Source organism: Diabrotica virgifera, chromosome 3 (genome assembly GCF_917563875.1).
Source record: "Diabrotica virgifera virgifera chromosome 3, PGI_DIABVI_V3a".
NCBI lineage: Eukaryota > Metazoa > Arthropoda > Insecta > Coleoptera > Chrysomelidae > Diabrotica > Diabrotica virgifera.
Window position 1 is genome coordinate 45,109,185 of NC_065445.1, and position 27,580 is coordinate 45,136,764.

Genomic DNA, 27,580 nt, shown 5'->3' on the forward strand with positions numbered 1-27,580 from the left:
ATGAAACAATAAAACCCCGTTAACGTTGTAGTTCCTTTCTAAAATACATAATCAATAGCCTATTAAGTTATAGGGTCCCATCGTGCCTAAAATGATTAAGAAATTTCACCTATAGCGGCGCTTAGTCTAATACTGCTAGACAAAAAGACCAACATTGGAATGCAACAATAGAACCCTGGAGACCTTACGAAAATAAACGACCGAGAGGAAGACCACCGATGAGATGGGTTGATGATATTAAAAGAGTATCCGAAACAAAATTGGAAATATGTTGCTCAGGATAGAAACCGATGGAAAGAATTGGGAGAGACATATGTCCAAATGTGGACTATAGAAAGCTAAGAAGAAGAAAAAGTTTATGATAAAAAAAATGGAATGTGGTCGACGTTTCGTCAAGAAAATGGTCATATTATCCAACAATTTATTAAATCACGATCTCTTTCACACAAAAAATAAAAATTTATACATTTAAAATATCACGTTACCTGAACTACAGCCACCAAGTTCGTGTTGTTATTTATAGCGTAACATCCAAAATTTACAAAAAGTACAATAAGGAACACAGCGTTAGGTAATATTTTGTACATTGCAAAATCACGTGTAATTTTAAAAATATTAAATTTACTGTAAAATTACACTTCTAAGCAACATGTGTTAAAAAAACAGCACAATAAACTAAGATGAGAATTATGGTTTCTTAAATATACAAGCAAGCCCAACAATATTAAAATAATTACTATATTTCTCATGGAATTTATTTAAATCGAAGTTTCTCTTTCTTCCAATTCACTTCAATTTGTTTAAATTGATAATTTGAAGTGTCAACACATTTAAGTACATATTTGAACTATAAATATTTGTGTTAATTGTTTGGTTTATAGCTACTTTATGCTGTCCCAATAATACACCAGGGAAATAAGGCAAAAATATACCATGTTTGGGACACTTAGCAGCCAGGTTGTAAATGGGTTTTTTGGGTACTATATACCTAATACATTATAAATACAAAAATGCCCGTCATAGTTTGGACGACAAATTTAGTTATTAACAAGTAAGTGTCAAAAATGGCAGTTTTTTCATTTAAGCCGCCACAGGTAAAAATACGGTAATTAAATATATTATTTATACTATTATTCTTTTAGTAGATCAGCCAAGGTTTATAATAGCAGTTTTTGAATTTCGGTTCGATCATTTGTTGCTTAGGACATTGCAAAATAAAACTAAAATTTCGAAAATAAAAAAATTGCTATAACTTTTGTGAAAATGACTTTAAGACTTTCATATTACACGAAAAGTTGAGACAACCAGTCCATATAGTATACACAAAATTTTAAGACGATTCGTTAATTAGTTTAAATTTTATTCAATTTGTTTATCCCAGTGAGCTTTTTTTTGCCATATTATTGTTCAGAAAATAGTAATGACATAACAATTCTGTGAAAACCACATGAAAGAAGAAAAGTCATACTTTCAAAATATTTTAAGAAAATCATTAAAAAGTCATTTTTATCGTTCCGAAAACATTTTAATAAAGTAGGGTCATTTTTAGTTCATAAACAATTTGAATAACTTTATTAATATTGACTGCAGATTTAAACTATTTTGGGATTTGAAAAGCTGGTATTTTTATACGAATTTTCAAAAAAGCCATTTTTTGTCTTGGTTAATTACAGTCAAAGTTAGCCGCTTTTTTATATAATTGACAGCTACTTTGTTTATAACAATTAAGCCACCCAAATAGCGTCATTTCGAACCTGAAGGTATATAGTTTATGTGTAAAAGTTTTAGTAGACTTTAAACTTCAACAGAGTTGTTAATAAAGCTTTAAAAATAACGTTCTAACGAAATCGATTTGTGGCCGGTGGAAATGAATTATTAAAATCCGTGCACTCAAAAAATGAAACTGATTCTTCAAACATATGTTGCGATTAATATCTCCAGAGCTTGTTGATGGATTTTGATCATAATTTTTTTAAATTGTATGTACTCGTTAGTCTTGTAGAGTACGTTATGTACGTAAATCTCCACCTAACATTTCAAAATGTTAGGGGGAGTTCCCCTTATCACTCAGGGATATGAAAAATAAATTACGGCCGATTCTAAGACCTACCGAATATACATATATAATTTCATAAAAATCGGTCAAGCGGTCTCGGAGGAGTATGACAACTAACACTGTGACAGGAGAATTTTATAGATGTAAATATATAGATGGCTATTAACAAATAGGGTTTGGTGATGGAAAAGTGTAAATTAAGGGTTGTATGTATTTTTCGATCCTATATCATATAAAATTAAGATAGACAATTTTGTCCAAAAAAATAAAAAAAATGTCAGGGGGGCAACCCCCCGTATAACTTATGGGTATGAGAAATAGATTAAAAACTATTCTCATTCTGATAGGATATAATTGTAAAATTTCATAAAAATTGGCCAAGCCGTTTCGGAGTGGTATGGTAACTAACACTGTTACAGGAGAATTTTATGTATATTGAAGTAACTGTAAATTAAATAATAAAAGTGGCTAACTTTGACCGTAATTAACCTAGGCAAAAAGGGTTTTTTGAAAATTTGTGTAAAAATACCAGCTTTTGAAATTCCAAGGTAAATTTACTCTACAGTCAATACTAACAAAGCTATTCACATTGTTTAGAAGCCAGCAATGACTCCACTTTAGTAAAATGTTTTCGTAGTGACAAAAACTACTTTTTAATGATTTTCTTCAATAATTTCAAAAAAAGACTAGGTATTGTTCTTTCATGTGGTTTTCACAGAATTTCTATTTTATTATTATTTTCTGAACACTAACATTACAAAAAATATCTCTGTGGGAAAAACAAATTGAATGAAATTTAAACTAATTGACGAATCGTCTTAAAATTTTTTGTGCAATATATGGACTCTTTGACTCAACTTTTTGTGAAATATAAAAGTCGTAAGGTCACTATCGCGAAAGTTATAGCAATTTTTTTATTTTCGAAATTTTAGTATAATTTTGCAATTTTCGAAGCAACAAATGATCGGACCAAAATTAAAAAACTGCCGTTTTAAACATTGGCTCATCTATTAAGAGAAGAATACTATAAATAAGATATTTAATTATTCTATTCTTACCTGTAGCGATTTAAACGAAAAAATTGCCATTTTTGACCCTTATTTGTTAATAACTAAAATTCTCGTCCCAACTGTGACGGGCATTTTTGTATGTATAATGTATTAGGTATATAGTACCCAAAAAACCCATTTGCAACCTGGCTGCTCAAGTGTCCCGACAAAAACCTTATTTCTTTGGACTACATGTAATTAGTTGTCACTAATTTTTACATATTTTTACACTAAAACATTACTCTGTTTTATGGGTTTTATACTTATTACAAAAAATAATAATAGGTAAACTAATAGGCAAATACTTGAATTTGTTATATATTTTTTTCTAAACCGTGTTAAAAATGCAATTTTTAGCACTCCATACGAGCGTTAAAAATGCTACTTTAAGGCACTAGTGCTTTAATAGTATATTATGCAACGAGCATTTAATGATGGTCATTATGAAGTATGAAGCGAGTATGAGGGTTACGAAACGAGCCGTATGCGGCGAGTTACACCATTAGTAAAAAGTTACACCATTTTGAGCGTCCGGTTTGGGGGGCAGATGGGGCAGAAGTCGGTAAATTAGTAGTTTTTTTACGTTTTTCGTCAATATTTCTAAAACTATGCTTTAGCGTAAACAATGTTATATAGGGTGAGGCAGATAACTGGCCTATTAGAAATATCTCGAGAACTAAAGGCAAAAGAATCATGCAAATTGGAACGTAGGGGTTTTGAAGGATGATCTATTAAATGAAAATATTTTAATCTCTTTGCAACCTCCGCTTATACCGGAAGTTGCTTATAACTTCTTTTTTTTTTAAATGGGACACCCTGTATATTTTTACATTTTTGGATTCTCCTCAATATCTTCTTTCTTAAAATATGAGGTTTTGTAATATTATACAGGGTATTTTAAAAGATATTTACGTTTTTTTATTAATTTCGTAGCAATATACACACCCTGTAGATTTGTAACAGTTTGACATTAAAAACTCTGCTTACGTTCAAGTGATTTTTAATATAGTCTACTATTGTTAAGAATCATTAGTATAGCTAATTTTGAAATTTTAGTATACAGGGTTGGTCGAAACTAGGAATGAATATTTTCTGAGTTTTCTTAAATGAAACACCCTGTATTTTAGTATTGTAACGAAATGATATTTCATGGTACTTTTTATTTTATAAGTATTCCCTATACCTAATTGCTTTAATTTGTGAGTTATTGGTGATTCAAGCTAAACATTAATTGCAAAAAAAAATACGTAAAATTTTATTAGGTTGGCCGTGAAAAAATTCAATCACAAATAATTTTTCAGAAATAAATACATATTAATCCAGACTGATCCTTAAAATTACCAATAATGGTTTAGCTATCAAAATACCTACGTAATTAAGATTGTTGGTGTGATTAACAATTAAGCACAAATTAAAGCCGTTAGGTATAGGGAATGCTTAAGAAATAAAAAAGTACCATAAAATATCATTTCATTACAATACTAAAATACAGGGTGTTCCATTTAAGAAAACTCAGAAAATACTCATTCCGAGTTTCGACCAACCCTGTATACTAAAATTAAAAATTTAGCTATAGTATTTTTACTACAAAAACGTTATTACGTAGGTTAAAATTTTTGACGTAAGAGAACTGTCAAAACATTAGAATGTGACTTTTCATTATTGCCGTGTTTATAATAAACATAGCAATAATGAAAAGTCACATTCTAATGTTTTGACAGTTCTCTTACGTCAAAAATTTTGACCTGCGTAATAACGTTTTTGTAGTAAAAATACTATATACTAATGATTCTTAACAATAGTAGACTATATTAAAAATCATTTGAACGTAAGTAGAGTTTTATATGTCAAACTACTACAATTCTACAGGGTTTGAATATTGTTATGGAATTAATACAAAAACGTGATTATCTTTTAAAATACCCTGTATAATATTACAAAACCTCATATTTTAAGAAAGAAGACATCGAAGAGAATCCAAAAATGTAAAAATATACAGAGTGTCCCATTAAAAAAAAAACGAAGTTATAAGCAACTTCCGGTATAACCGGAAGTAGCAAATAGATGAAAATATTTTCATTAAATAGATTACTCTTCAAAACCCCTTGATTCAAATTTTCATGACTCTGTTGCATTTAGTTCTCGAGATATTTCTAATAGGCCCTTTATTTGCCTCACCCTGTATACAAAAATGTTCTACATGAAATTTAAAACAAAAACTCTTGTATACATAATTGTTATAACATCAACGGTTCCAGAATTACGGAGGGTGAAAAGTCGAGGTTTTCGATACTTTTTATATTTTTTGACAATGTATGGTATAACTATACCAAAAACCCAGACATCCAAAGTGAAAGTTATCCTCCAACACCAAATTGTTCTTTATGGTCCACATAATGTTCAGAAAAAAGTCACACCATTTTGAGCGTCGGGTTTGAGGGGGAGAGGGGGGAGAATTTGGTAAATATAAAAAGTATCGAAAATCTCCACTTTTCACCCTCCGTAACTCTGGAACCGTTGATTTTATAACAATTATCTATAGAACCTTTTTTGTTTAGAATTTTATGTAGAACATTTTTCTATGGAACATTCTTTACGCTAAAGCATAGTTTTAGAAATATTGACGAAAAACATAAAGAAACTACTAATTTACCGACTTCTCCCCAATCTCCCCCTCCCCAAACCGTCGCTCAAAATGGTGTAACTTTTTACTAAACAATATGTCCATATAGACCATATAGAACAATTTGGTGTTGAAGGAAAACTTTTACTTTGGATGTCTGGGTTAGGCCTTTTTTGGACCAATTATTATATTATACTACATCCGTACTTTGGAACCGTTCATTTTAGAAGGGTTATGCATAGGGCCTTTTTTATTTCAAATTTAATGTAGAACAATTTTGTATAGAGGGTTGTTCATGCTAAACCGCATAGTTTTAGAAATATTGACGAAAAACCTAAAAAACTACGAATTTACAGATTTCTCCCCCCCCCCCCAAACCCGACGCTCAAAATGGTGTGACTTTTTTCTGAACATTATGTGGACCATATAGAACAATTTGGTGTTGGAGGATAACTTTCACTTTGGATGTCTGGGTTTGGGTTTAACTATACCATACGTACTTTGAACACTTATATCATAAATAACTATTATTTGTCCCAATATAATAATATATGTAGATATAAATAAATGTGCTGTTTTGTATTTAAATTTGAATGAAGAAGCAGTATATTAGTACCTGTTTACAAGGGACATATACAACAATGTATAAACTATAGGGCTATAATACTACTTAGCCACATCATGAAAATATGGGAGAAAGTAATTGATAGACGGATACGTGAAAAAATAAAAATATCCGATAATCAATTTGGCTGTATGCAGGGCAGATCAATAACAGATGCAATTTTCATTATAAGGCAACTGATGGAAAAATACAGGAATAAAGAAACAAACGCTCATGTTGGTATACAATAAAATTTATTTATCAACATATTAAAACAAAATCACATTTACATATTTAGGCTAAAAATCTTGCGTCCTCTCTATTTTGGCTTTCCATAATGTTTTATCATTTTTTCAAAAACTGTTGCTGCTACTTCGCTGACAAATGGTATAATAGTATTACACTCGGTTTCTTTTGTACTTACATCTACAAGAATATCCTTTAATAATACCTTTACAGTCTCTAAGGGACAATTAAATGTGCATCCCTTAATGATAATTTTTTCCATATTTTCAGGGTCGTTTTTAAACCATATGTTGACATAATGCTGTCCTTCATCTTTTCTTAGTTCTATATAGACACTACTAGCAAATTCTATGTAGGGGGGTAAATTGTATGCTTCGAGAGTATTTAATAATGCTGAAAGAGTATAATCGTGGGCACTATACATTTGGAACTTTGGAGATGATTTTGGATCTACTGCCTTAGTATCAAAGTAGTTAATGATTTCGTACATCAAGGAACCTACAGCTAAAAATATAAGGTTAATATTACACATCATATTCAAAGATATATCCATAAAAGTATTTACTAAATCAAACAATAATTTCTACCCAACAAATATTTTGACATATAAAAATCATATCCAAATCAAAGAGAACTTGAAACTAAAGTAGACGTTAATCTATCAAACCGTAACCAAATGCAGTCAGGAGTCCCACAAGGAAGTATGCTGGGTCCATTAATTTATGTACTGTACATATCAGATTTACAAACCTCTCCACAAACCGGAACTTTCGCTGATGACACAGCAATATTAGCAACTGAAGAGGGTCCAATAGCTGCAATATTAAAACTTCAAGAACACCTATACCAAATCGTATAGTGGTTAAAAAAATGGAAGATAAAACCTAATGAGACTAAGTCGACTCAATATAACTTGAGAACAAAATGCTTATATAGATTACTAAATGCTTATACAGGGTGTCCCGAAAAGATTAGTCATAAATTATACCACACATTCTGAGGCCAAAAATAGTTCGATTGAACCGAACTTATCTTAGTAGAAATGTGCTCATTAAAAAGTTACAGCCTTTGAAGATACAAAATGAAAATCGATTTTTTTCAATGTATCGAAAACTATTAGAGATTTTGTATTGAAAATGGACATGTATTATTCTTATGGAAGGATCATCTTAAAACAAAATTATAGTTATAAAAGTTTGTAGTATTATAGTATTATAGTATATAAGTTTGTCCACCCCATAAAAATTTTATGGGGGTTTTGTTCCCTTAAACCACCCCAAACTTTTGTGTACGTTTCAATTAATTCATTATTGTGCTACCATTACTTAGACGCAATGTTTCTAAAACTTTTTTGCCTCTTATTATTTTTTCGCTTAGCCAGTTTTTATCGAGATGCGGCTTCTTTTTGAATATATTTACATAAAATTTTTATTGGGGTTTTGTTCCTTTAAACCCCCCAAATGTTTGAGTACGTCCCAACTAAATTATTAATATTGGGGTACCATTAGTTAACCACAGTGTTTTTAAAACTTTTTTGCCTCTTAATATTTTTTGACAAGTCACCTTTTATCGAGATGTGGCTTCATTTTCAAAATATACCTAAAAATGTAAATTATAAATAAATTTTCAGATTATTAACAGGTCTCTGTAATCGTAATTAACCATATTACAAATATGTGGTGGATTCGACAAATATTCAAAATATGTCGATAAACACTGGCTTATCGAAAAAAACTAAGAGGCAAAAAAGCTTTAAAAACATTGTGTTTAATTAATGGTGCCGCAATAATAATTTAATTGGGACGTTCACAAATCTTTGGGGGGTTTAACCTTTCGTTACTCGCGCCAACTTTTTGTGATCGGATACTCGCGCACGGTGCAGGAGACCGGGTCCAAAAATATGGGTCAGCAGTGTTTTAAAATTATTTTTTTTTGCAAGATTGTGTACGATTAAATTATTTAATGAATATATGATCATATAATTTTGTAGATATGCGTTTGTGTTCACATTATATTACTTTAATAAAAAATTTAATAATTTTCATTGTTATCCATTTATATGTATATACAAAAACTTTGGAAGTGAAAAAAAAATTGAATATGGTTAAATTTGTTTACTAAGAACTTTAGATCTTAATTCAATACACAAAAAAATTAAAAATAAAGAGTAATTGTAGTAACAAAAAAAGTTATAAAAATTAATTAAGGTTTTTAAAACATGAAATACACAATGGTGTCACATTCATTGGAACAGTGGTGTTCCAAACACAGATATTTTGAGCATGTTTGGCAGTAAAACTTTGTTTTTCTATTTTTCTTCCAATCACAAACAGCACAGCGATCTGAAGTTCCTGGTGTTACGACTGGTACTTGTTCTGTTGGTAAACCACATATCTCCCTAAACCTCATTCTGATGGTTCTGGGTAAGTTATATATTTATATTTATATATATAAATATAAATAAACTAATCTATAAACATTGAAAATAAGGAAAAGATCTTAAATTACCTTACTAATTAAAAATATCGATGTGTGATCCAAACACAAAAATTGGTGCACAAATACTCGCACACGGTGTACGGGACCGTGTTGCGTAATAACAAAAGGACAGTACTATTTTTTACACTGCGAACTGACTTTACCCACAGTTGATTGACCACTGAAGAAGTATACGAAGTAGCCATTCAAAATCCCCACTACAAGCAGAGTTACAGGAATTTATTTACAGGCCCGGTCTCCCACACCGTGTGCGAGTAACGGAGGGTTAAAGGAACAGAACCCCCATAAAATTTTTATGGGCTGCACAAATTTCACTTGAATTTTTTTTGAAGATGTTGCTGACATAAGAATGCCACATGTGCATTTTCAATAAAATATCTCTAAGAATTTTCGATATATGAAACAAAAATCGATTTTCATTTTGTAACTTCAAAGGGCTGTTTTTTTCGTGTCCACTATATTGTATATAGGTAAGTGAGGTTCAATAAACTTATTTTTGACTCCAAAATCTATGGTATAATTTATGACCAATCTTTTCGGGACACACTGTATAAAATAGTTTTCAACACATCCAATTTGTATTAAATTTGGTAAATTACCAAAAATACGAAATTAAAACAACGAAATGTATTGTTTTTTTTTCTGACTCCTCCATAAAATATAGTTTTCCATATACAGGGTGGTGAATCGGAAAACGGGCCATAGGAAACTCAATGTAAAATTTTAAACTGTTGAATTCCTGCTTCCCTAATTTTGTTACATCAAAAGTCATGAGAAGTTATTTGTAGAGGATTGAAATCTCTATTAAAAACAGAAGTTACAATTGTTCTACGATTTAAACACATTCCAAAATCTTGAAAAATATAATGTATTTACCGCAGTAGGTATGTGTGGGCATGTTAGGCCACACGTTACTATTTAACTGACAGTGAGCACACTATTGACTGAAGAAAATATCTTTATTATTAATACTTTCTCCTTAACTGAGGGTATCTGATCAACTTTATTGTGTTTTAAACAATAAATGATAAAATAAATAAAGAAATTGACAGTTCAAATTGTTAATATAATAAACTCATTGTCACCGAATGCAATCTTATACACATTACTGCACTGTGTGTGGCGTAACTTTGGCGTATTTCTCTGAAAATTGTATTATATTTTTACAAAATTTTGAATAATTATTGTTCGTAGAACAATATTAACAGTTGTTTTTAATACAGATTTCAATTCTCTACAAATAGTTTCTTATGACTTTCGATGTAAAATAATTAGGGAAGCAGGAATTCAACAGTTTAGAATTTTACATTGAGTTTCCTATGGCCCGTGTTCCAATTCACCACCCGGTACATATTTTTCCAATGTAATATAAAAAAAATTGATCAGTGTAGGATTAAAATAGTTGTAAAATATATCGATATTGTTAGCATAACTAGATATTATTGTAATGATTACAATCGAGGAATAGTAAACATAGTTTCATAAGTTAGGTATGCATCACCTAATATTATGCTCATTTTCATAGTTTATTTTTTTTGAGCGGATGCTGCTAATTTGTGTTCATTATTTTATATTTTCGTTTGGTATTTACACATTTGGGCAATGGTTTACTCAAACTTCTTTTTTTGTACTTATACCGGGTGGAAGAAAAGAAATGGTTTTCTTATTTTCAGTTTGAGACACCCTGTAGGAAGGACAAGTTATTAGTGTGAGTATATATCGAAATCGTATTGTAGTCTTATGTTTTGTGAACATTTTGTTTTTTAATGTCGCTGATATCTTTCGAAGTAAAGAAAATAATACACGGTTTTAATCTTTAACATGTGTTTTAACCGAACCAAAGTATAGACCACTATACGGGTGTCCCCGAAAATAGTGCGTTCCTTTAAGGTATGCATATAATACTGTAATAAACGAGCGTTCGGGTATTTATATACGACTTAATTATTTATTTATACAAGTTTACTTTACAAACTTTAGCTTAAGACTAAGCTTTATTTACAAATATGCCGGTATTTATACCCAGTTGTTATTCTGGAACAATCGACGCCCATCTCTAGCTATCAGCGTGTTCCGCCTACGGGTCGTACGTTCGAGAAGTTCCTCCTCCTTTCCGCCGAGGCCTAGATCATTCGATGACGTCATTCTCGAGGTGTTTACTGTTATTCGGCGGTCGGCCAAGATTTTTCTTTTGTTACACTGCTCCCCTCTTAAGATCTGAGCGTCCCGATCAGCAACTCTAGATGAAGGCCCAGGATGGCGGAATCTACACGACTCTCCAGCTCTGCATACACCCTTCAAGAAGAAATAGCAGTCTACTGTCTTTGAAGGGTATGACATCTTCGGGTTCATGCAACACACAGTAATTCGTACGCCAGTTTCTCTGAAGATCACTTCAAGCATGCTTCTCACAATCTTCCAATCCAGATTTTCTACTGCATGGCCTATTTTTGGTAAAGCCAAATCTTTGATGTCATAATTACACACGATTTTCTACAAATTAGTTAGAGCACGCCATATGTTCTCGTAGCTTGGCGTGTCCGTATAAGACTTCCTGGTCACCATATACAGCAAAGATCGAGGACCATCTTCCAATCGCAATACTCTTCCAATTTTAGGTTGTTGATTCCTTAACTCGTCCAGGCGGCCGAACTTTCTATTGAATACGGACGAGATTCCTTTAGTCATCTCGAGGTCTTGGGCAACAGTGGGCTAGAGAGACGTTTTCTGGAACACCAAACAGATCTTGCTGAACTTCTGTGGTCACGCCGAATCTAGCACTCTTTCTTTCTGCGTAATTTGACATAAATTCCTTAAAATTTGGCTGTGGTGCATCTTTCATCTCCTGTTGGAGGACTCGGGCTTCCTCTGTTTCATTTGAGCCAGCATATGGTGCAAGACGATTTATGTGAATAACTTTTGGTTTACCGTTTGGTAACTTCTTAATTCTGTATATTACGTCATTTATTTTCTTCTTAACTTCATACGGACCTTCCCATTGTCTTTGCAGTTTAGGACACAGGCCTCGACGACGTTGTGGATTATAAAGCCAGACAAGATCACCTACTTCGAAGCTCTCATTCTTGCAGCGAGAATCATATTGATCTTTCATTCTGTCACTGGCTATCTGGATGTGTTGTCGGGCAAGTTCATGAATGTTGTTCATTCGTAACTTCAGGCGGTCTACGTATTCTTCGCCTGCGACATATTCCTCGGAAGGTATGCAGCCAAACTCTAGGTCGCAGGGCAAACGAACTTCACGACCCAACATCAGGCAGGTTGGTGTTTGACCTGTAGTTTCATTCACGGCCGAGCGGTAGGCCATCAGGAATAAATGAATGTGTTGGTCCCAATCTCGCTGATGTTCAGATACAACTTTGGACAAGTGTTTACCCATCGTTAGGTTCATCCTCTCGACCATTCCATCTGATTGAGGATGCAGGGGTGTTGTTCTGGTCTTATTAGCACCAATCAATTTACAAACGTTTTGGAAAAGAGCTGACTCAAAGTTTCGCCCTTGGTCGGAGTGGATCTCCAAGGGAATACCAAATCGGCTGAAGAATTCTTTAACAAGTACCTCTGCAACGGTAGCAGCTTCTTGATTCGGTAATGCATAGGCCTCGGTCCATTTCGTAAAATAGTCCATGGCTACCAGAATGTATTTATTTCCAGCATCGGTTTCTGGAAATGGACCTGCAATGTCGATTGCTACTCTTTCCATAGGACTTCCAACATTGTACTGTCTCATGGGTGCTCTCTTTTTACCAACTGGACCATTACCGGATGCACACAGTTCACATTTCCGGCACCATCTTCTTACATCATCTTTACAGTTCACCCAATAGAACCGTTCTCGAACCTTTTGCAGAGTCTTCGTAATACCAAAGTGTCCACCTGATGTACCGTCATGCAACTGACGCAATACTTCTGACACTTTACTTTTAGGTACAATCAACTGCAGCTTAGATCCTGTACCATCATCGTTCTCAAAGGTTCTGTACAGAAGATCATCTTTTAGTACCAGGCAATTCCATTGGCTCCAGTAGGCCTTGACTTCTGGACTACATGCACTAATGTTCTGCCAACTAGGTCTCTCACCTTGCTGCATCCAATCCAATACTCTTTTTATACATGGATCATCTTCTTGGGCGTGTTGTAGCTGTTGGGGCTGCCATTGTACATTAACTACGGTAGTTCGTCTCACAGGGCAACGCTGTTCCTCTACTTTAAGCCGGTGATTACAACTTTCACCGCATGGCCGTATCGTGGAAGCATCTGTATTTGAACGAACTCTTCCAGCCCTCTTCACGCGTCTCTTCGGCATCGTGTCACGAATCACCCTCCGTACCATTTCCACCAAACGTTCATCTTTTCTCTTATCGCCTTTTTCCACGGCTATTACTCGATTGTTTCGTGAAGCTTGGCTAGCTGCTTCGTGTTCCAAAGCAATAGCAAGTGCTTCATCTAAAACTTTCGGTCTTGCTAGTCGTAAAGCTTTCTGTAGTTCACTATCTTTCAGCCCATTGACGAAGGTATCTACTGCAATTTCTTCTAAAACGCTGTCTGGTACCTCTGGATAAGCCAACCGCACCACACGAGCCACATCTGCTTCAAATTCTTGCAGATTCTCATTTGCTCGTTGACTTCTACTTCGCAGTTGTGCTTTGTATACTTGTTGTAGATGGGCATCTCCATAGCGTTTTTCTAGACGAGTGAACAAGGTCTGGTAACAATTTTCTTGACCCTTAGGAATTGATCTTAATATATCTGCAGCATCACCTCGCAAAGCAGCAGTCAAAAAAACAGCCTTTTCCTGTTCGGTCCAATGATTGGCGGTCGCAATAGCTTCGAATTGTCTAAGGTATATGGACCAAGAGGACTTTCCATCAAATGGTGGTAATTTGAATCTCATATTATGCGACATTTCGTCTCTCGGTAGTTCATCTTTCACTACAGGATCTAAAGCTACTGCATTAACTGACGGTTGCACTTTTGTATCGGTTATCATGCTTTCTAATTCTTTGATCTTCTCTTCTACGGCCAAAACTACTGCATTAACTGAAGGTAGAACTTTCGTATTGGTTACCATAGTCTCTAGTTGTTTGATCTTCTCTTCTAACGTTTCTTTATTGTCGTCTACACTTTTCTGTATCTTATCGAATGTTCTAGAAACTTCTTCAAATTTCTCATTGTTCTGTTTACAAACTTCTTCAAGTTTTTCGTTGTTTTGTCTACAGACCTCTTTAAAAGTTTCATCAATCTTTTGAGAAGTCTCGTCGAATCTTTTAGCAACGTTTTCGAATTTCTCGTCGCTTTTTCTAGAAGTTTCATCGATCGTTTCAGAAACAGTTTTTAATTTCCATAAGATTGCTTGTTCTGCTGACTGGAAGTGGAACGTTTTTGGGTCTTCTCCGTTCTTCGTGAGGACATCCTCGAGTCGTGCTTGTAGGACTATCTTGAGCCCACTGCTGTCCAGATCCCGTTCCTCTAGCTGTTCACGGAGCTGTTTTACTGTAAGTTCTTGTAGCAACATCTTTGGTCGGCACACACGTACTTTCCAAAATGTCTTTTAACAGTCTTTCCGAATACCGAACAATCAACGCACTTTAACTATTCCCGACGAATAAAGTCCAAAAGTCTTTTAAAGTCTTTCCGAATATCGAACAATTAACGCACTCCGGTTATTCCCGACGAATATAGTTCAAAAATCTTTTAAAGTCTCTCTGTAATTCACTTATTTATATCGCACTAAGTTTACCGAACACCGACACCAACTGTAATAAACGAGCGTTCGGGTATTTATATACGACTTAATTATTTATTTATACAAGTTTACTTTACAAATTTTAGCTTAAGACTAAACTTTATTTACAAATATGCCCGTATTTATACCCAGTTGTTATTCTGGAACAATCGACGCCCATCTCTAGCTATCAGCGTGTTCCGCCTACGGGTCGTACGTTCGAGAAGTTCCTCCTCCTTTCCGCCGAGGCCTAGATCATTCGATGACGTCATTCTCGAGGTGTTTACTGTTATACGGCGGTCGGCCAAGATTTCTCTTTTGTTACAATACACAATGTAGAACAAAAAAGTCCTATAACATTTTTTGATAAAGTTAACCGTTTAAAAAAAATACATTGTTTGCCATATAAGCGAACTTTTATTTTGATAAAATTTAAAAATTTGGCATCACTGTACAAGAACTGTTAGTGATCTAGGTTATTGACACCATAAAAATGTATGTCAGACAGTTACACCTGCAAAATAATTATGCCACCCCATTTTTGAAAATAACAAAACAATAGTTTGTTTGTTTGTTTAGGATGAAGACAGGGTTTAATGTAAATACTAAAGGCTAATGCTGCAACTATTTTTGAATTGTGATTTTCTATGTTTAGATTTTTGTATACATAGTTGTCAAATTTCAATTTGCACACCAAAATGTATTTTGGTTTTTTGGCCAAACGATTGAATTTAGAAAAAAATGTTATAAGACTTTTTTGCTCTACATGGTACCTTCTACCTGTGTCTTTAAGGAACGCACTATTTTCGGGGACACCCTGTATACATCGAAATATTGTTTTAGTCTTATATTTTGTGAACATTTTATTTTTTTGGTTTTTTTGTTTATAGTTAATAACAAAGAAACTATACTGTTTTACTCTATAATATGTGTTTTAACTGACGACATGCGATACGTGAGGAGGCCATGTCTTATCATGCACTAAGATGGAATTATTTGAAATATTATAGTACGCAATGAACAAAGTGTTCAAAGAAAGAAAATTTAAAGAGCCTCCAAAAACACAAGAGTAATCCGCTTGCATAAATTTAGTACCGAAAACTCTCGAAACCCCAGAAGATGACGTGCCTTAGGCACCAGGTACCCGGTGTCTGTTCTGATGGCGTATTTGTGTTTAGGAGCCCCAAAAACTAATGAGTAATACCCATCTGCATCAATTTAATGCCAAAACCTGTTGAAACTCCAGAAGAAGACCTGCCTTAGGCACCAGGTGGTCCGTGGATCGGACATGATATCGAATTCACGTTCAGCAGCCCCAAAAACCTGTGAGTAATTAGTTTCCATTAATTAAGTACCGAGAGCTCTCGAATCTCCAAAGCATGACGTGCCTTTGGCACCAGGTACTCTGATGTCTGTTCTGATGGGGTATTCGTGTTCAGCAACTCCAAAAACCTATGAGTAATCCGTTTGGATCAATGTAGTACCAAAGACCTTCGAAACTCCAGGAGCCCCTTTCATTCACCTTGGAAACCAGGTGCCCCGGGAGTCGGTTCTGGTGGCATATTCGTGTTTAGCGACCTCAAAAAACCCTCCAGTAATTCCTTTGCATCAATTAAATGCCGAAACCATCTAAACTCTAGAAGATGACGTCCCTTGCAGTGGCCCTGGTCACCACGTCATCCGGAGGGCAATTCTGATGGCATATTCGTGTTTTGCGATCCCAAAAACCCATGAGTAACCTGTTTATATCAATTTAATGCCTAAAACCCTCGAAACTCTAGAAGATGACGTCCGTTGAAGGTCAAGGTCAAAGTAAAGGTCGCCATTGGATAGCCAGGAAAAAATCCTAGACTACTAGTACTTTTCCTTGATCCAAACTTCTACATGTTGCCAAATAACCAGTAACTTACGGAATTGGAATACCCCGTAAATCTTATAATTTTCCGAGTTTGGGGCTCTATATCTTGAAAATCCTTCATACGATTGAGTTGTGCCCATGAGAGCTTTTAATCAGGATGCTTCAAAGATTATTTTCCCAAAGTATGAACGAAATCCACTGGGACCTATTTTCCATAAGGTTTGTGCGGGGTCCTTTTCTTTGTTTCTAAAGATATCAGGGGCATTCAAAAAACAAAATGTTCACAAAACGTAAGAATACGATACCATTTTAATGTATATCCACACTTATCGAGACAACGTTTTCGAGAAATCATTTTAAGACGGCTGATTCTTTCATATATTGTTCCCTATGCTTCCTCGAACACCGTACCGGCCATCTGGCTGCTGATACATGTTGCGTTCATTACTGCGCAGCACACCTGTACAGGTAAACACAAAATCAGGGTGATTGATTAGTGTGAAAAAGCTTAGTAGATCCGCTATAGTAATAGATAGCAATAAAAGTTATTAACAAAAATTGTAGCTAACTTGGCGCTTCACATTACAAAATTAGTTAGAATGTTACAGGGTCTTCGATAACATAGTGGCAGACCAAACTTTTGTTTTTTTTTTAAATAAAACACCCCATATTTTATTCTATATTCGAAATCTTCTTAACTTCCCCATTACAAAAATATAAAGGTTTGTTATGTTATACAGGGTATTTACAAAGTTATAACCAATGTTCGATGAAAATCGTAATAAGTTCAGTTCCTTATATAAATAAAAATCAACACAACAGCAATGGTTTATTGGTGCCATATTTTTTTTTGATTGTCAAAATTTATAAAAATGGTTGACATTGCTAATTTTCGTTATATCGAATACAGGGTGAGTCAAAACGCAAGTACATTATTTTCACAGTAATTTTAAATAGAACACCCTAATTAATAACTTGTTCTGAAAAATGAAAATATCTCGAAAACTGACAAATTTAGGCATAAGAAATATTATACAAAAATTAAAGTACGGTAATGATATTTTTCGATAGTAATATAAAATACAGGGTGTTCCATTTAAAATTTCTGAGAAAAGAATGTACTTGCGTTTTGACTCACCCTGTATTCGATATAAGGAAAATTAGCAACATCAACAATTCTTAGAAATTTTCACAATCAACAAAAAAATATGGCACCAATAAACCATCGCTGTTTTGCTTGCTTTTATTTATACAGGGAGCTGAACGTGTTACGTTTTCATAAAAAATTGGTAATAACTTTGTAAAAGCCCTACATAACATAACAAACCTTTATATTTTTGTGATGGGAAAGTTAAGAGGATTTCGAATATAAAATAAAATATAGGGTGTTCCATTTAAAAAAAACATAAGTTTGGTCGGCCACTATGTTATCGAACAACCTGCAACAATCTGACTAATTTCGTAATGTGAAGCTGAAAGTTGGCCACCATTTTTATTATTAACTTTTATTGCTATCTATTACTATAGCGGATCTACTGAGCTTTATTGCACTCATCAATCACCCTGTATATTGAGTTATTTTAGGACGAAAAATTTTTTTGTCGTTACTTTTTAAACCACAGAAATGTCTGGCAATTACAGTTCATATTTCTAATAATGTTTAAAAAGTAATGACAAAAACAATTTTCGTTTTACAATAATTTTAAATTCGATATGTTTACCTGTACAAGTGTGCTGCGCAGTAATGAACGCAACCTGTATCAGTAGCCAGATGGCCGGTACGGTGTTCGAGGAAGCATATGGAACAATATATGAAAGAATCAGCCGTCCTAAAATGATTTTTTTTTCTGACGTTGCTACGTTGCTAGCTCTTGGTCCATACATGATGTCTCAAACTTAACATAAGAGAAATATTTTTTTCTTTCACTCGGTATAACTTCAAAAAAGAAGTTTTAGCAAACCTTTGACCACTCTGTAAATACCAAAAAAAATCTAAAGTAATAAAAAAATACCGGAATGCGTTAATTTGTTCACGAAAAAATCAACTATGAAAATGACCATACTTTTTAGGTGATGCATATCTTTTGAAACTCTGTCTAAAATGATAACGAAATTTAAAGACTCATTATTTGCAGAAATGTCAAGTGTTAAAATAAATGTACAGGAATTATACGAACACAAACTTTCATTATCTTTTCATGCAGAATTACCCCTTAAAGTTTGTCATGCTGATGAAAAACGTGGTTAGTTGTCAAAGTAGCTATTTTATAGTCCGACATAAGCGAACGAATCGAAAAAGAAAATATTGAGAAAACATGAGGCTATAGTTGGGTTTTAATTTCAGTATTTTATAAAAATGCTACAATATTCAACAGGGTGATGCGAACTTTGAAAAAAAAATACAGTTTGATTGGTACACCCGGTTTTTGCAATAAAGTTACTTACTAAGTCTTTGCAGTTTTCTAGTATGCGATGAAGCATCAAAGAACAGAGTAGTCAAATATTTCAGAGGTTGCGGAAATACCATCGTAGCCCATTCTGGTAGTTTCAGACCAGCCTGCTGCTCTAATTCCAGAGAGTCATATACAGGATGAATCTGGGCATACGAAGTTATGTTAGCAGCAATTTTCTTATTTAGATATTCATATACATAAAAATACTTTGCATCAAGGGCTAACGATTCTTTACTTGACAGGTAGTTGGCCTTCGCACTGTAGTACCCAACACAAGATGTAGGAGGAAATGGTGCAAGAACCTTGAGATCCGCTACATGGATAGGAATGGGTTGCCAGTTTGTTAAAGGATACCATACTTGATCGTTTTTTGCAGGAAATAGACCATATATATTTGCAAGAGCTGACATTTGGGTTCTGTCGTAATCTGTCGTTTGTGCATAAAATTCTTTGTTATCGTATCGTGTAGATAACCATCCTTGATATCTTTTTCGAGTAAATTTTCCTAAGTCGTATTGTTGTTTTTTGCCCTCCTGTAATTATATTTAAAATTATTAGTTTATAAATATATTACTTTATTTAATTAAAAAAAAATTATACATGATTTTGAAATTTGTAAAACAAATATGAATAATTCCCTTCATGCTAAGCACTGCTAAGTTTTCTTAACAAAAGTGTTGCGCGAAGATTGAAAAAAATAATAAATAATTAACAAAAGTAGATTAAAATAAAAATTATACCATTTTTATTCAGTTGCAATGCGAAGTCTGCAACTGTCTTAATTTTTACTTACGAGTAGTTCAGAGAGCGCAACCAGCAATCTTATGGACGATTTCACCACTTTTAGTGGTGCTTCAGAGAATGCATAGGTTCTCTATGTCTCTGCCCTAAGTTGAAATTTACGACTCTATTAGTCCCCGCATTGCAATTGGCGTGATCGTAGTAGGTGCATAGCGGCATCTGCTAAATAAAAGTAAAAGTTTTCATCCTAATAAAAATATTTAAAAATAATCTTAATAGTTATTTATGATATAAGTGTTAAAAGTACACGTTTGCAGAATGCGCAGAGTTTGCAAAGTTTGCAGAATGAGCGGTAGCGATTTCTGCAATTCACATGAGTGCCTTAAAAATGTACTTTTTAACACGCATTACTACGCACAACGTAATTACAGGACAATATCTACAAAAACTTTTACTTGAACTTGACTGACATTCCATTTTTATATTTTTTTGACATTACATCAAAATTGTCTATACGGTCAATACGAATTGCAGTGCCATAAAAATTTTAAAGCACTATTGCCTTAAAGTAACATTTTAACGCTCGTATGCAGTGCTAAAAATTGCATTTTTAACACGGTTGTAGAAAAAAGATATTTAATTGAGAACTTATTGGACCATTTTCCTGATAACACCTTCATGGGTTCTAAAAAGTGCAAACCAGATGGACGCCGAAGCGAAGAAGACCAGAGGGAATTTTAAAACTTGCAATTTACGACCCCGTCTGTTCAGCGTGGTAAATTCCAACGAAAAATGGACTTATGTTACTCAAAGGAGTAATACTAATATAAAAAAAATGTACACCATCTTTATTCAGTTGCAATGCGAAGCCAAAACTGTCTTAATTTTTACTTAGTTCAGAGAGCGCAATCAGCACCCTTATCGACGATTTCACCACTTTTTAGTGGTTCTTCAAAAAATTCGCTTCCCAGAGAAGAGCGAAAGAAGATAGCTTTTTCAGACAATTACCGCGTCTTCTTTGCAGCATCCATCTGACTTGCAATTTTTAGAAGCCATGGAGGTGTTATCAGGAAAATGGTCCAATAAGTTTTTAATTAAATATCTTTTAAAAATATTCTTAAATATTTTTATTAGGATAAAAACTTTGACTTTAATTTAGCAGATGTCGCTACGCACTGTAACGAAACGAGGTTGTGTTGTGGCAGAATAGATATTGCTTTAAAGGGTAATTACTTATTTATGGAAGTTTCCTCAAAATAGGCTAGCTGGAAATTGAAGAGACTAAACAGTAGGGCTCAGGGAAGGATCAGGCCGTATTTGCATGCCCTAGTAAGACGGTACCTACTGAAATACTTGAATGATAAAGAAAATAAATTAATGTAAGGAGTAATGACAAGAAAAGAACTATTGACCAAGAAGATATTCAGAAGTAGTGTTGAGCGCCAGGAAAGAATAGAATATATTGCTCTCCACGTGACCTATATTGCTATACCTAACTAATACTATTAAAAGGTAGGATAATAAAACATATAAGTATATACAACCAACCAATTTAATGAAAAAAAAAATACCTATAACCCCTATATATACAAATTTATACACTAGCTAACTAGTACCTGTTGTACTAGAAGGATACGCTCCTGTCGACACTGAGATTTACAGAAAAAAAAATAAAACACAAAAATTTAATTAATTATACCAAGACAGTTATTTGAAATTACAAGTTATTTACCTAAACAAAAATATTATATTGATATTGATCACAATATTGGCTGACAATTCCGTATCTGACCTAAAGTGATAAACCTGAGTACAATATCTAATAACTGAAATAAAGGTTATGAAATAAGGGAATAAACACCTAGATATTGTATACAACACCGTGGCAAAAAATCCGCGTTTGGGGTCTGGTACAATCACGAAATGCGTGATTAGCTTCCCGACAATTCCAGCAAGAAAAAGAAGAAGTAGTCACAGACACATTCGGTGTATGGGGTCTAGATTGCCAAGAACGATTTCTCGAGGAGTGAGAGGTAAATCCAGCACCAGGATTAGATGTTGTAGGAGGATGAAAAGACCAGGATAGAGTTTCTTCTAACCGTTTACACTTATCTGTCAGGTCTTCGATAGTGGATATATCAACAAGTGCCAATTGGGCATGGTAAAAAGGTAGCAAACATTTTAGAATTATCTTAATTTTTGCATTATCTGTTAAAGGAGTATCTAAACGACTACACATACCCAACATAGTGTTAATAAACATAGTCACTGATTCTCCCGGTTTCTGCTTGCGGTTCTTGATTTCGTCTAAGAGATCAGTTTGGAAAGAATAAGGCAGAAAATCGGATTTTAGTTTCTGAGCCAAACCAGTCCAAGTGGTAAAGCTACCACGGTTGTTCATAAACCACGTAAAAGCATGGCCTGTAAATAATTCAGCAGAAGCTGCAAAAAGATCCTCCTCACTCACACCTCTTGAAATCCGAAGACATTCCACCCTATCCAAAAATGAAATAACTTGGTCATAGTGACCTTCACCAGAAAACGAAACTCCCCATTTATGTACCTGAACAGGCTTGGGATGTAATAAGGAATTAGCGGCTTGAACCGAAGAAACAGGGGTGGACGTGGCTATAGGATTTACTCGAGAATCGAGTTCACCTTCTAGACTGAGAATCTTAATGGACATAGAGCGTTTGTAAAGTTGTTGCTCCTCATCTGAGCAACATAGTAAGTGGACACGACCAGAGATATGAGCAAGACGTGAAATGTACCTAGAATACATGCTATCATGGACAGTCCCTCTAAAAGTGGATATCTTTTGAGTAAGATCCTCGATGGTCTCATTTATTCCCTGTTGTTGTTCCAGGAAAGGAATAGCTGCAGCTGAAATTTGACGGAAACTCCTGTTTCCTTGCTCCTGTTTAAGAGCACCACGCAATAGACTGCGTTTTCTATCACATTTAGCGGCTTCTTCAACCTCTATTTCCCTTATCCTCAGCTCATAGTCCAACTCCCTAACTAACAAATGTTCTGGCTGAAAGGTACACATGGTGATAGGGAAAGAATTAGTAACAATAAACCCAACCCAACAACGACAAACCGAACCCAACCCAACAACGACAAACCGAACCCGATCCAACAAACTAACGACCAATTAACCGACAATCTACTAAACGAGCTGCTAAACTAATGAACGAATAAACCGACAAACCAAATATAACCGAGATATATATTTGGGGTAGATATTTAAAATAATTTAAATAAATGTTTTAAGTGAAAATGTATATGTAAAAAAAATGAAATCTTTATAAGTTATATATAGGTATAGAGTGCAATAACTTAGCAAAACTAAAGTATATTACGGCTGCACCTAAATCAAAAGTAGTAATGTACCTAGATATCAAAAAAAAAATAAATCATTCAAAATTTTTCAAAATAAATGTCCAGGTATCACCAAACCGACCAGACCGAAATGTCAACCAATATACCTATTCAAATATTATCCTACTCAAGATTTACAATTATTATTTTAAATAAATTAAAATAGTACCAATACAGCAATATAAGTGCACTAGTTTATTGTTTCAAGTAACGTACAAAAAGAAACCAAAAATATCTCTATATACTTACAAAATATACAACAATGGACCAGAAAGATACTTACTAGAAAAATTTACAATAAGCAACAAAATAAAAGGTACTGTCTTACTGAAAACTGGGCCCCACGTTGGGCGCCAATTGTAACGAAACGAGGTTGTGTTGTGGCAGAATAGATATTGCTTTAAAGGGTAATTACTTATTTATGGAAGTTTCCTCAAAATAGGCTAGCTGGAAATTGAAGAGACTAAACAGTAGGGCTCAGGGAAGGATCAGGCCGTATTTGCATGCCCTAGTAAGACGGTACCTACTGAAATACTTGAATGATAAAGAAAATAAATTAATGTAAGGAGTAATGACAAGAAAAGAACTATTGACCAAGAAGATATTCAGAAGTAGTGTTGAGCGCCAGGAAAGAATAGAATATATTGCTCTCCACGTGACCTATATTGCTGTACCTAACTAATACTATTAAAAGGTAGGATAATAAAACATATAAGTATGTACAACCAACCAATTTAATGAAAAAAAAATACCTATAACCCCTATATATACAAATTTATACACTAGCTAACTAGTACCTGTTGTACTAGAAGGATACGCTCCTGTCGACACTGAGATTTACAAAAAAAAAAATAAAACACAAAAATTTAATTAATTATACCAAGACAGTTATTTGAAATTACAAGTTATTTACCTAAACAAAAATATTATATTGATATTGATCACAATATTGGCTGACAATTCCGTATCTGACCTAAAGTGATAAACCTGAGTACAATATCTAATAACTGAAATAAAGGTTATGAAATAAGGGAATAAACACCTAGATATTGTATACAACACCTTTACACGATGATTTATAACCTTCAGATTATTTTAAATGAATGATGTGAGCGGTGAAAGGTAAAATTTGTTGAAAAATATTAAATATTAGACAGTTATTAAATTTTAGCAAAGTGAGTTTATATTATTATTAAAGTTATTTATTTCAAAGTTATTAAAACTATTAAAGTTGAAAGATATTATTGAACAAAAATTGAAAACGTAAATTTTACTATAAAACCTGTTGCTTCTACAAGTGAGAGCTGGTTTCTTCTCCAAAATCCTGCTAGATGAATGGTTGGAGATCCAAGTTATCCTCCAATCTTCCCCAAACCTGGGGGGGTACTGTCATCCACAAGGAGGTACGCTTCTATGACTGGCAAATCAACATATATTCCATAAAAGTAACAAAATCGCCCAAAATTTCCCAAAATTATTTTATTCCATTTCCAAAAAAAACAAAAGCTGTGACTTGACTTAATCTTCTACTTCTCCTTCTCCACCAGTGGCTAAAAAACAAACCTTGATCAGCTGGTTGGCCTTGAGCATATATGAAACAGGGCCTCTACAAAAAGGTGTATCACCTTATCAGAACTTGACAGAGAAAAAATCTAAGTAAAAATTGAAGTTTGATGTCCATGCTTAAAGTTCATTGACCTTGATTATCCTTGAATGGAAACAGCTTTTTAAACGAATATAAGAAAGTATTTAGACAAGTAAATGGGGATCTTGCAATCAAAGATTACACTCTGGATTTATTTAAAGGAGAGAATTAGCTTATCATTGATTTCAAACTTGTGGAGTGAAAATGTAATTCTTGGAATTTTTTTGATCTGTAGAACGTAGATTAGAAGTAGATATTGAAACTGTGATAACTGAAGAATAGCAATGTTTTCAATCTAATCTAAACATGGTATTAGAAATGATTTAGACAGTTACCTTTTTTTTTCACGGAAAAGAAATGAAAAACCATAGCTATGTGACATTCATACATACCCATTGCTTTCCAAAAACGGAGTTGAAAAATAAAAACTCTTCTCTTGAAACACTCCACACTACAAAACCAAAACAAAACTTCCTCCAACGTAAATTACTCTTCTTATAAATTAATATGTCAACCAAATTTCTATTTCTTATGCAATGGCCACCGGCGGAGATTGAACTGTTGCCTTATCAAAAGCCGAAAACTAAGTGCCGGACCACTGCGGTTGCCGAAATGACCAACACGCCAGCCGGATGCCGGCATCGCCAGGCGAACCAACTTATAAAACTTGAATTTCCCCAAAAGTTACAAACATCATCCAAATAGTAAAAATCTAGGCAATACCTACTACACGCTGAAGTATATTTGGTTGTATACTTATTGGGAGTTGCTTTTCCTAATAAATATTTTGAAATGCATATTATAAAGTGACGATGAGTATCACTCATCGTTACATTCCCCCATTACTTGTAAGAAAAAAAAATTGATCTTATGAACAATTTTTTTTTATTATATACACATATATATATATATATATACACACACACATACATATATATACATATATATACACACATATATATACCCATATAGATACTCCATACAAATATCCACAGAGAAAAATCACACGCTGTGGGATCCAACACAGCCGTGAAGAAAACAAATATCTAAAATATATCAAGAACCTATGAATACTACACTACTATAAACTAACCTATCGTTGGACACCGTCCAAACTCATAGTACCAGTCCTCTGTGACATATACCCAAAAAGACCAAATTGTGTTCAAGTTGATTTAGTAGATTTAAATAAAACCCCAAATTATAGTCAACAAGAACACCCTAACAACAATATTCGAATACAAACTCAATATAACCTATACGACGACTAACTTACTCACACTTACAGCTGACTCGATCGATCATACCTAACCGCAAATTATGAGTCATGTAAATGGAGATGAATTAATGCCCGATATATCTCATATGGTACCAACATACTTAGTTAAGGTCTATTATAACCCTTTGCTAAATTTCATAATTCAGATAAATTCTACTACAAAAATGTCGAATGGCACGAGTAGTACAAATTGTTCTATCGATGGACAACAGATTTAAATAGAGCATATCCAAAGTGAACAATCAGTAAAAATTTCGTAGCCAATTCTCAACATGCAAAAAAAAATAGACCTGATAACCTAACCTACATATAAGAGTCATTAACAAGAAAGGGGAAAATTTATTGTAGCAAGACGTTTATCCTAAATTGATCCGACAGTGGACAACAGATTTATAGGGAAGCATATCCAAGGTGGAACAATCAGGCAGATTTAATTGAGCAATGCTACAACTTAGCGCTAAATGTGCTAATAATGATTACATATTTGTTACCATGAACCTAACTCAACTGATCATCAGATTTGTATCAGATTCAATAGAAGATCTATCTAAGGGTGACTAATTGAATAGTTGACCTAACAGAAGTCAGCTTACTCTGGGACTCTCTAACTATAGCTATAGCTACAACAGATTGATAAGAATGGCCAGAAGAAGCTAACCAATATTTTGAAGTCATCTCTCATGAAAGAATTCAAGAAGTCACATATTAATAACTCTTATAAATAAAACCAATTATGTAAATACTAGAGAACAAGTAAATCAATTTCTAAAGAAACTGCAGATTAAGAAAATGTTCCCTAGTTACTCACAAAGAACAGGATATTGATCCTGACCCTAAGGTACATATGAACCAGAAAAAATTTAGTTCCTCGGAAAGATGATGCTTGAACAAAATAATCCCCCAGTGAATACAAAAGCTACAATATTTCAATATATCAAAGAAGTTACCATCATTATCAGAATAATAAAATAGTAAACTTAAGAATAGATAAACATACAAGTTAAGACTAAGTCTCTTCAGAATGAATGTAAACTGAAAATCAAATAAGAATGCCCAATACATGATTAAAATGATGATTAAACATTCTATCATAAAGATTCAGCATCTGAACTAATTGAGGTAGGCTTGGCAACTGTGAGCAATGAAATCTGCTTCCTATCAGGTGCACAGTCGATAAGCAACAAGTCTCGAACCCACGTATTTGCATAGCCAAGCTAGGCAAACCACTTTCCTCAGAAATGTTCACTACAATAAATAATGAAATGGTTTCATAGTGTTTATCATAAATTTAATCTCAATTAACTTTATCAAAATTTGGACACATGCAGTATAACTTTTGAATCACACTGTATACTAAAATTGCATTTACCCAAACAAATATCACAATGACTTCTTTAGACAAA

General features: G+C 33.7%; 2 protein-coding genes across 3 annotated transcripts in view; both read right to left on the reverse strand.

Moving 5' to 3' along the window:
- Positions 1 to 6,574: 6,574 nt before the first annotated feature.
- LOC114342938 (testicular acid phosphatase homolog) overlaps positions 6,575 to 27,580 on the reverse strand; it is a 53,397-nt gene continuing 32,391 nt past the window's right edge. For both annotated transcript variants that reach the window (XM_050645091.1, XM_050645092.1), the window contains 2 exons: positions 19,124 to 19,664; positions 6,575 to 7,082 (listed from right to left, as the gene is read on the reverse strand). In XM_050645091.1, the coding sequence (XP_050501048.1) occupies positions 6,652 to 7,082; positions 19,124 to 19,664 (972 nt within the window). In that variant the 3' untranslated portion in view covers positions 6,575 to 6,651. The remainder of the gene's footprint in view (positions 7,083 to 19,123; positions 19,665 to 27,580) is intronic.
- On the reverse strand, positions 21,544 to 27,300 carry LOC126881067 (uncharacterized). The gene is made up of 2 exons (XM_050645090.1): positions 25,291 to 27,300; positions 21,544 to 24,803 (listed from the first exon to the last, which is right to left on the reverse strand). Exon 2 carries the CDS (start codon positions 22,919 to 22,921, stop codon positions 21,734 to 21,736), a length of 1,188 nt encoding a protein of 395 aa, XP_050501047.1. The 5' UTR covers positions 22,922 to 24,803; positions 25,291 to 27,300; the 3' UTR covers positions 21,544 to 21,733.

What these genes read in the sequence shown, in the direction of transcription:
- LOC126881067 (XM_050645090.1), bottom strand. Translation starts at nt 22,921, where the DNA reads ATGTGTACCTTTCAGCCAGAACATTTGTTAGTTAGGGAGTTGGACTAT.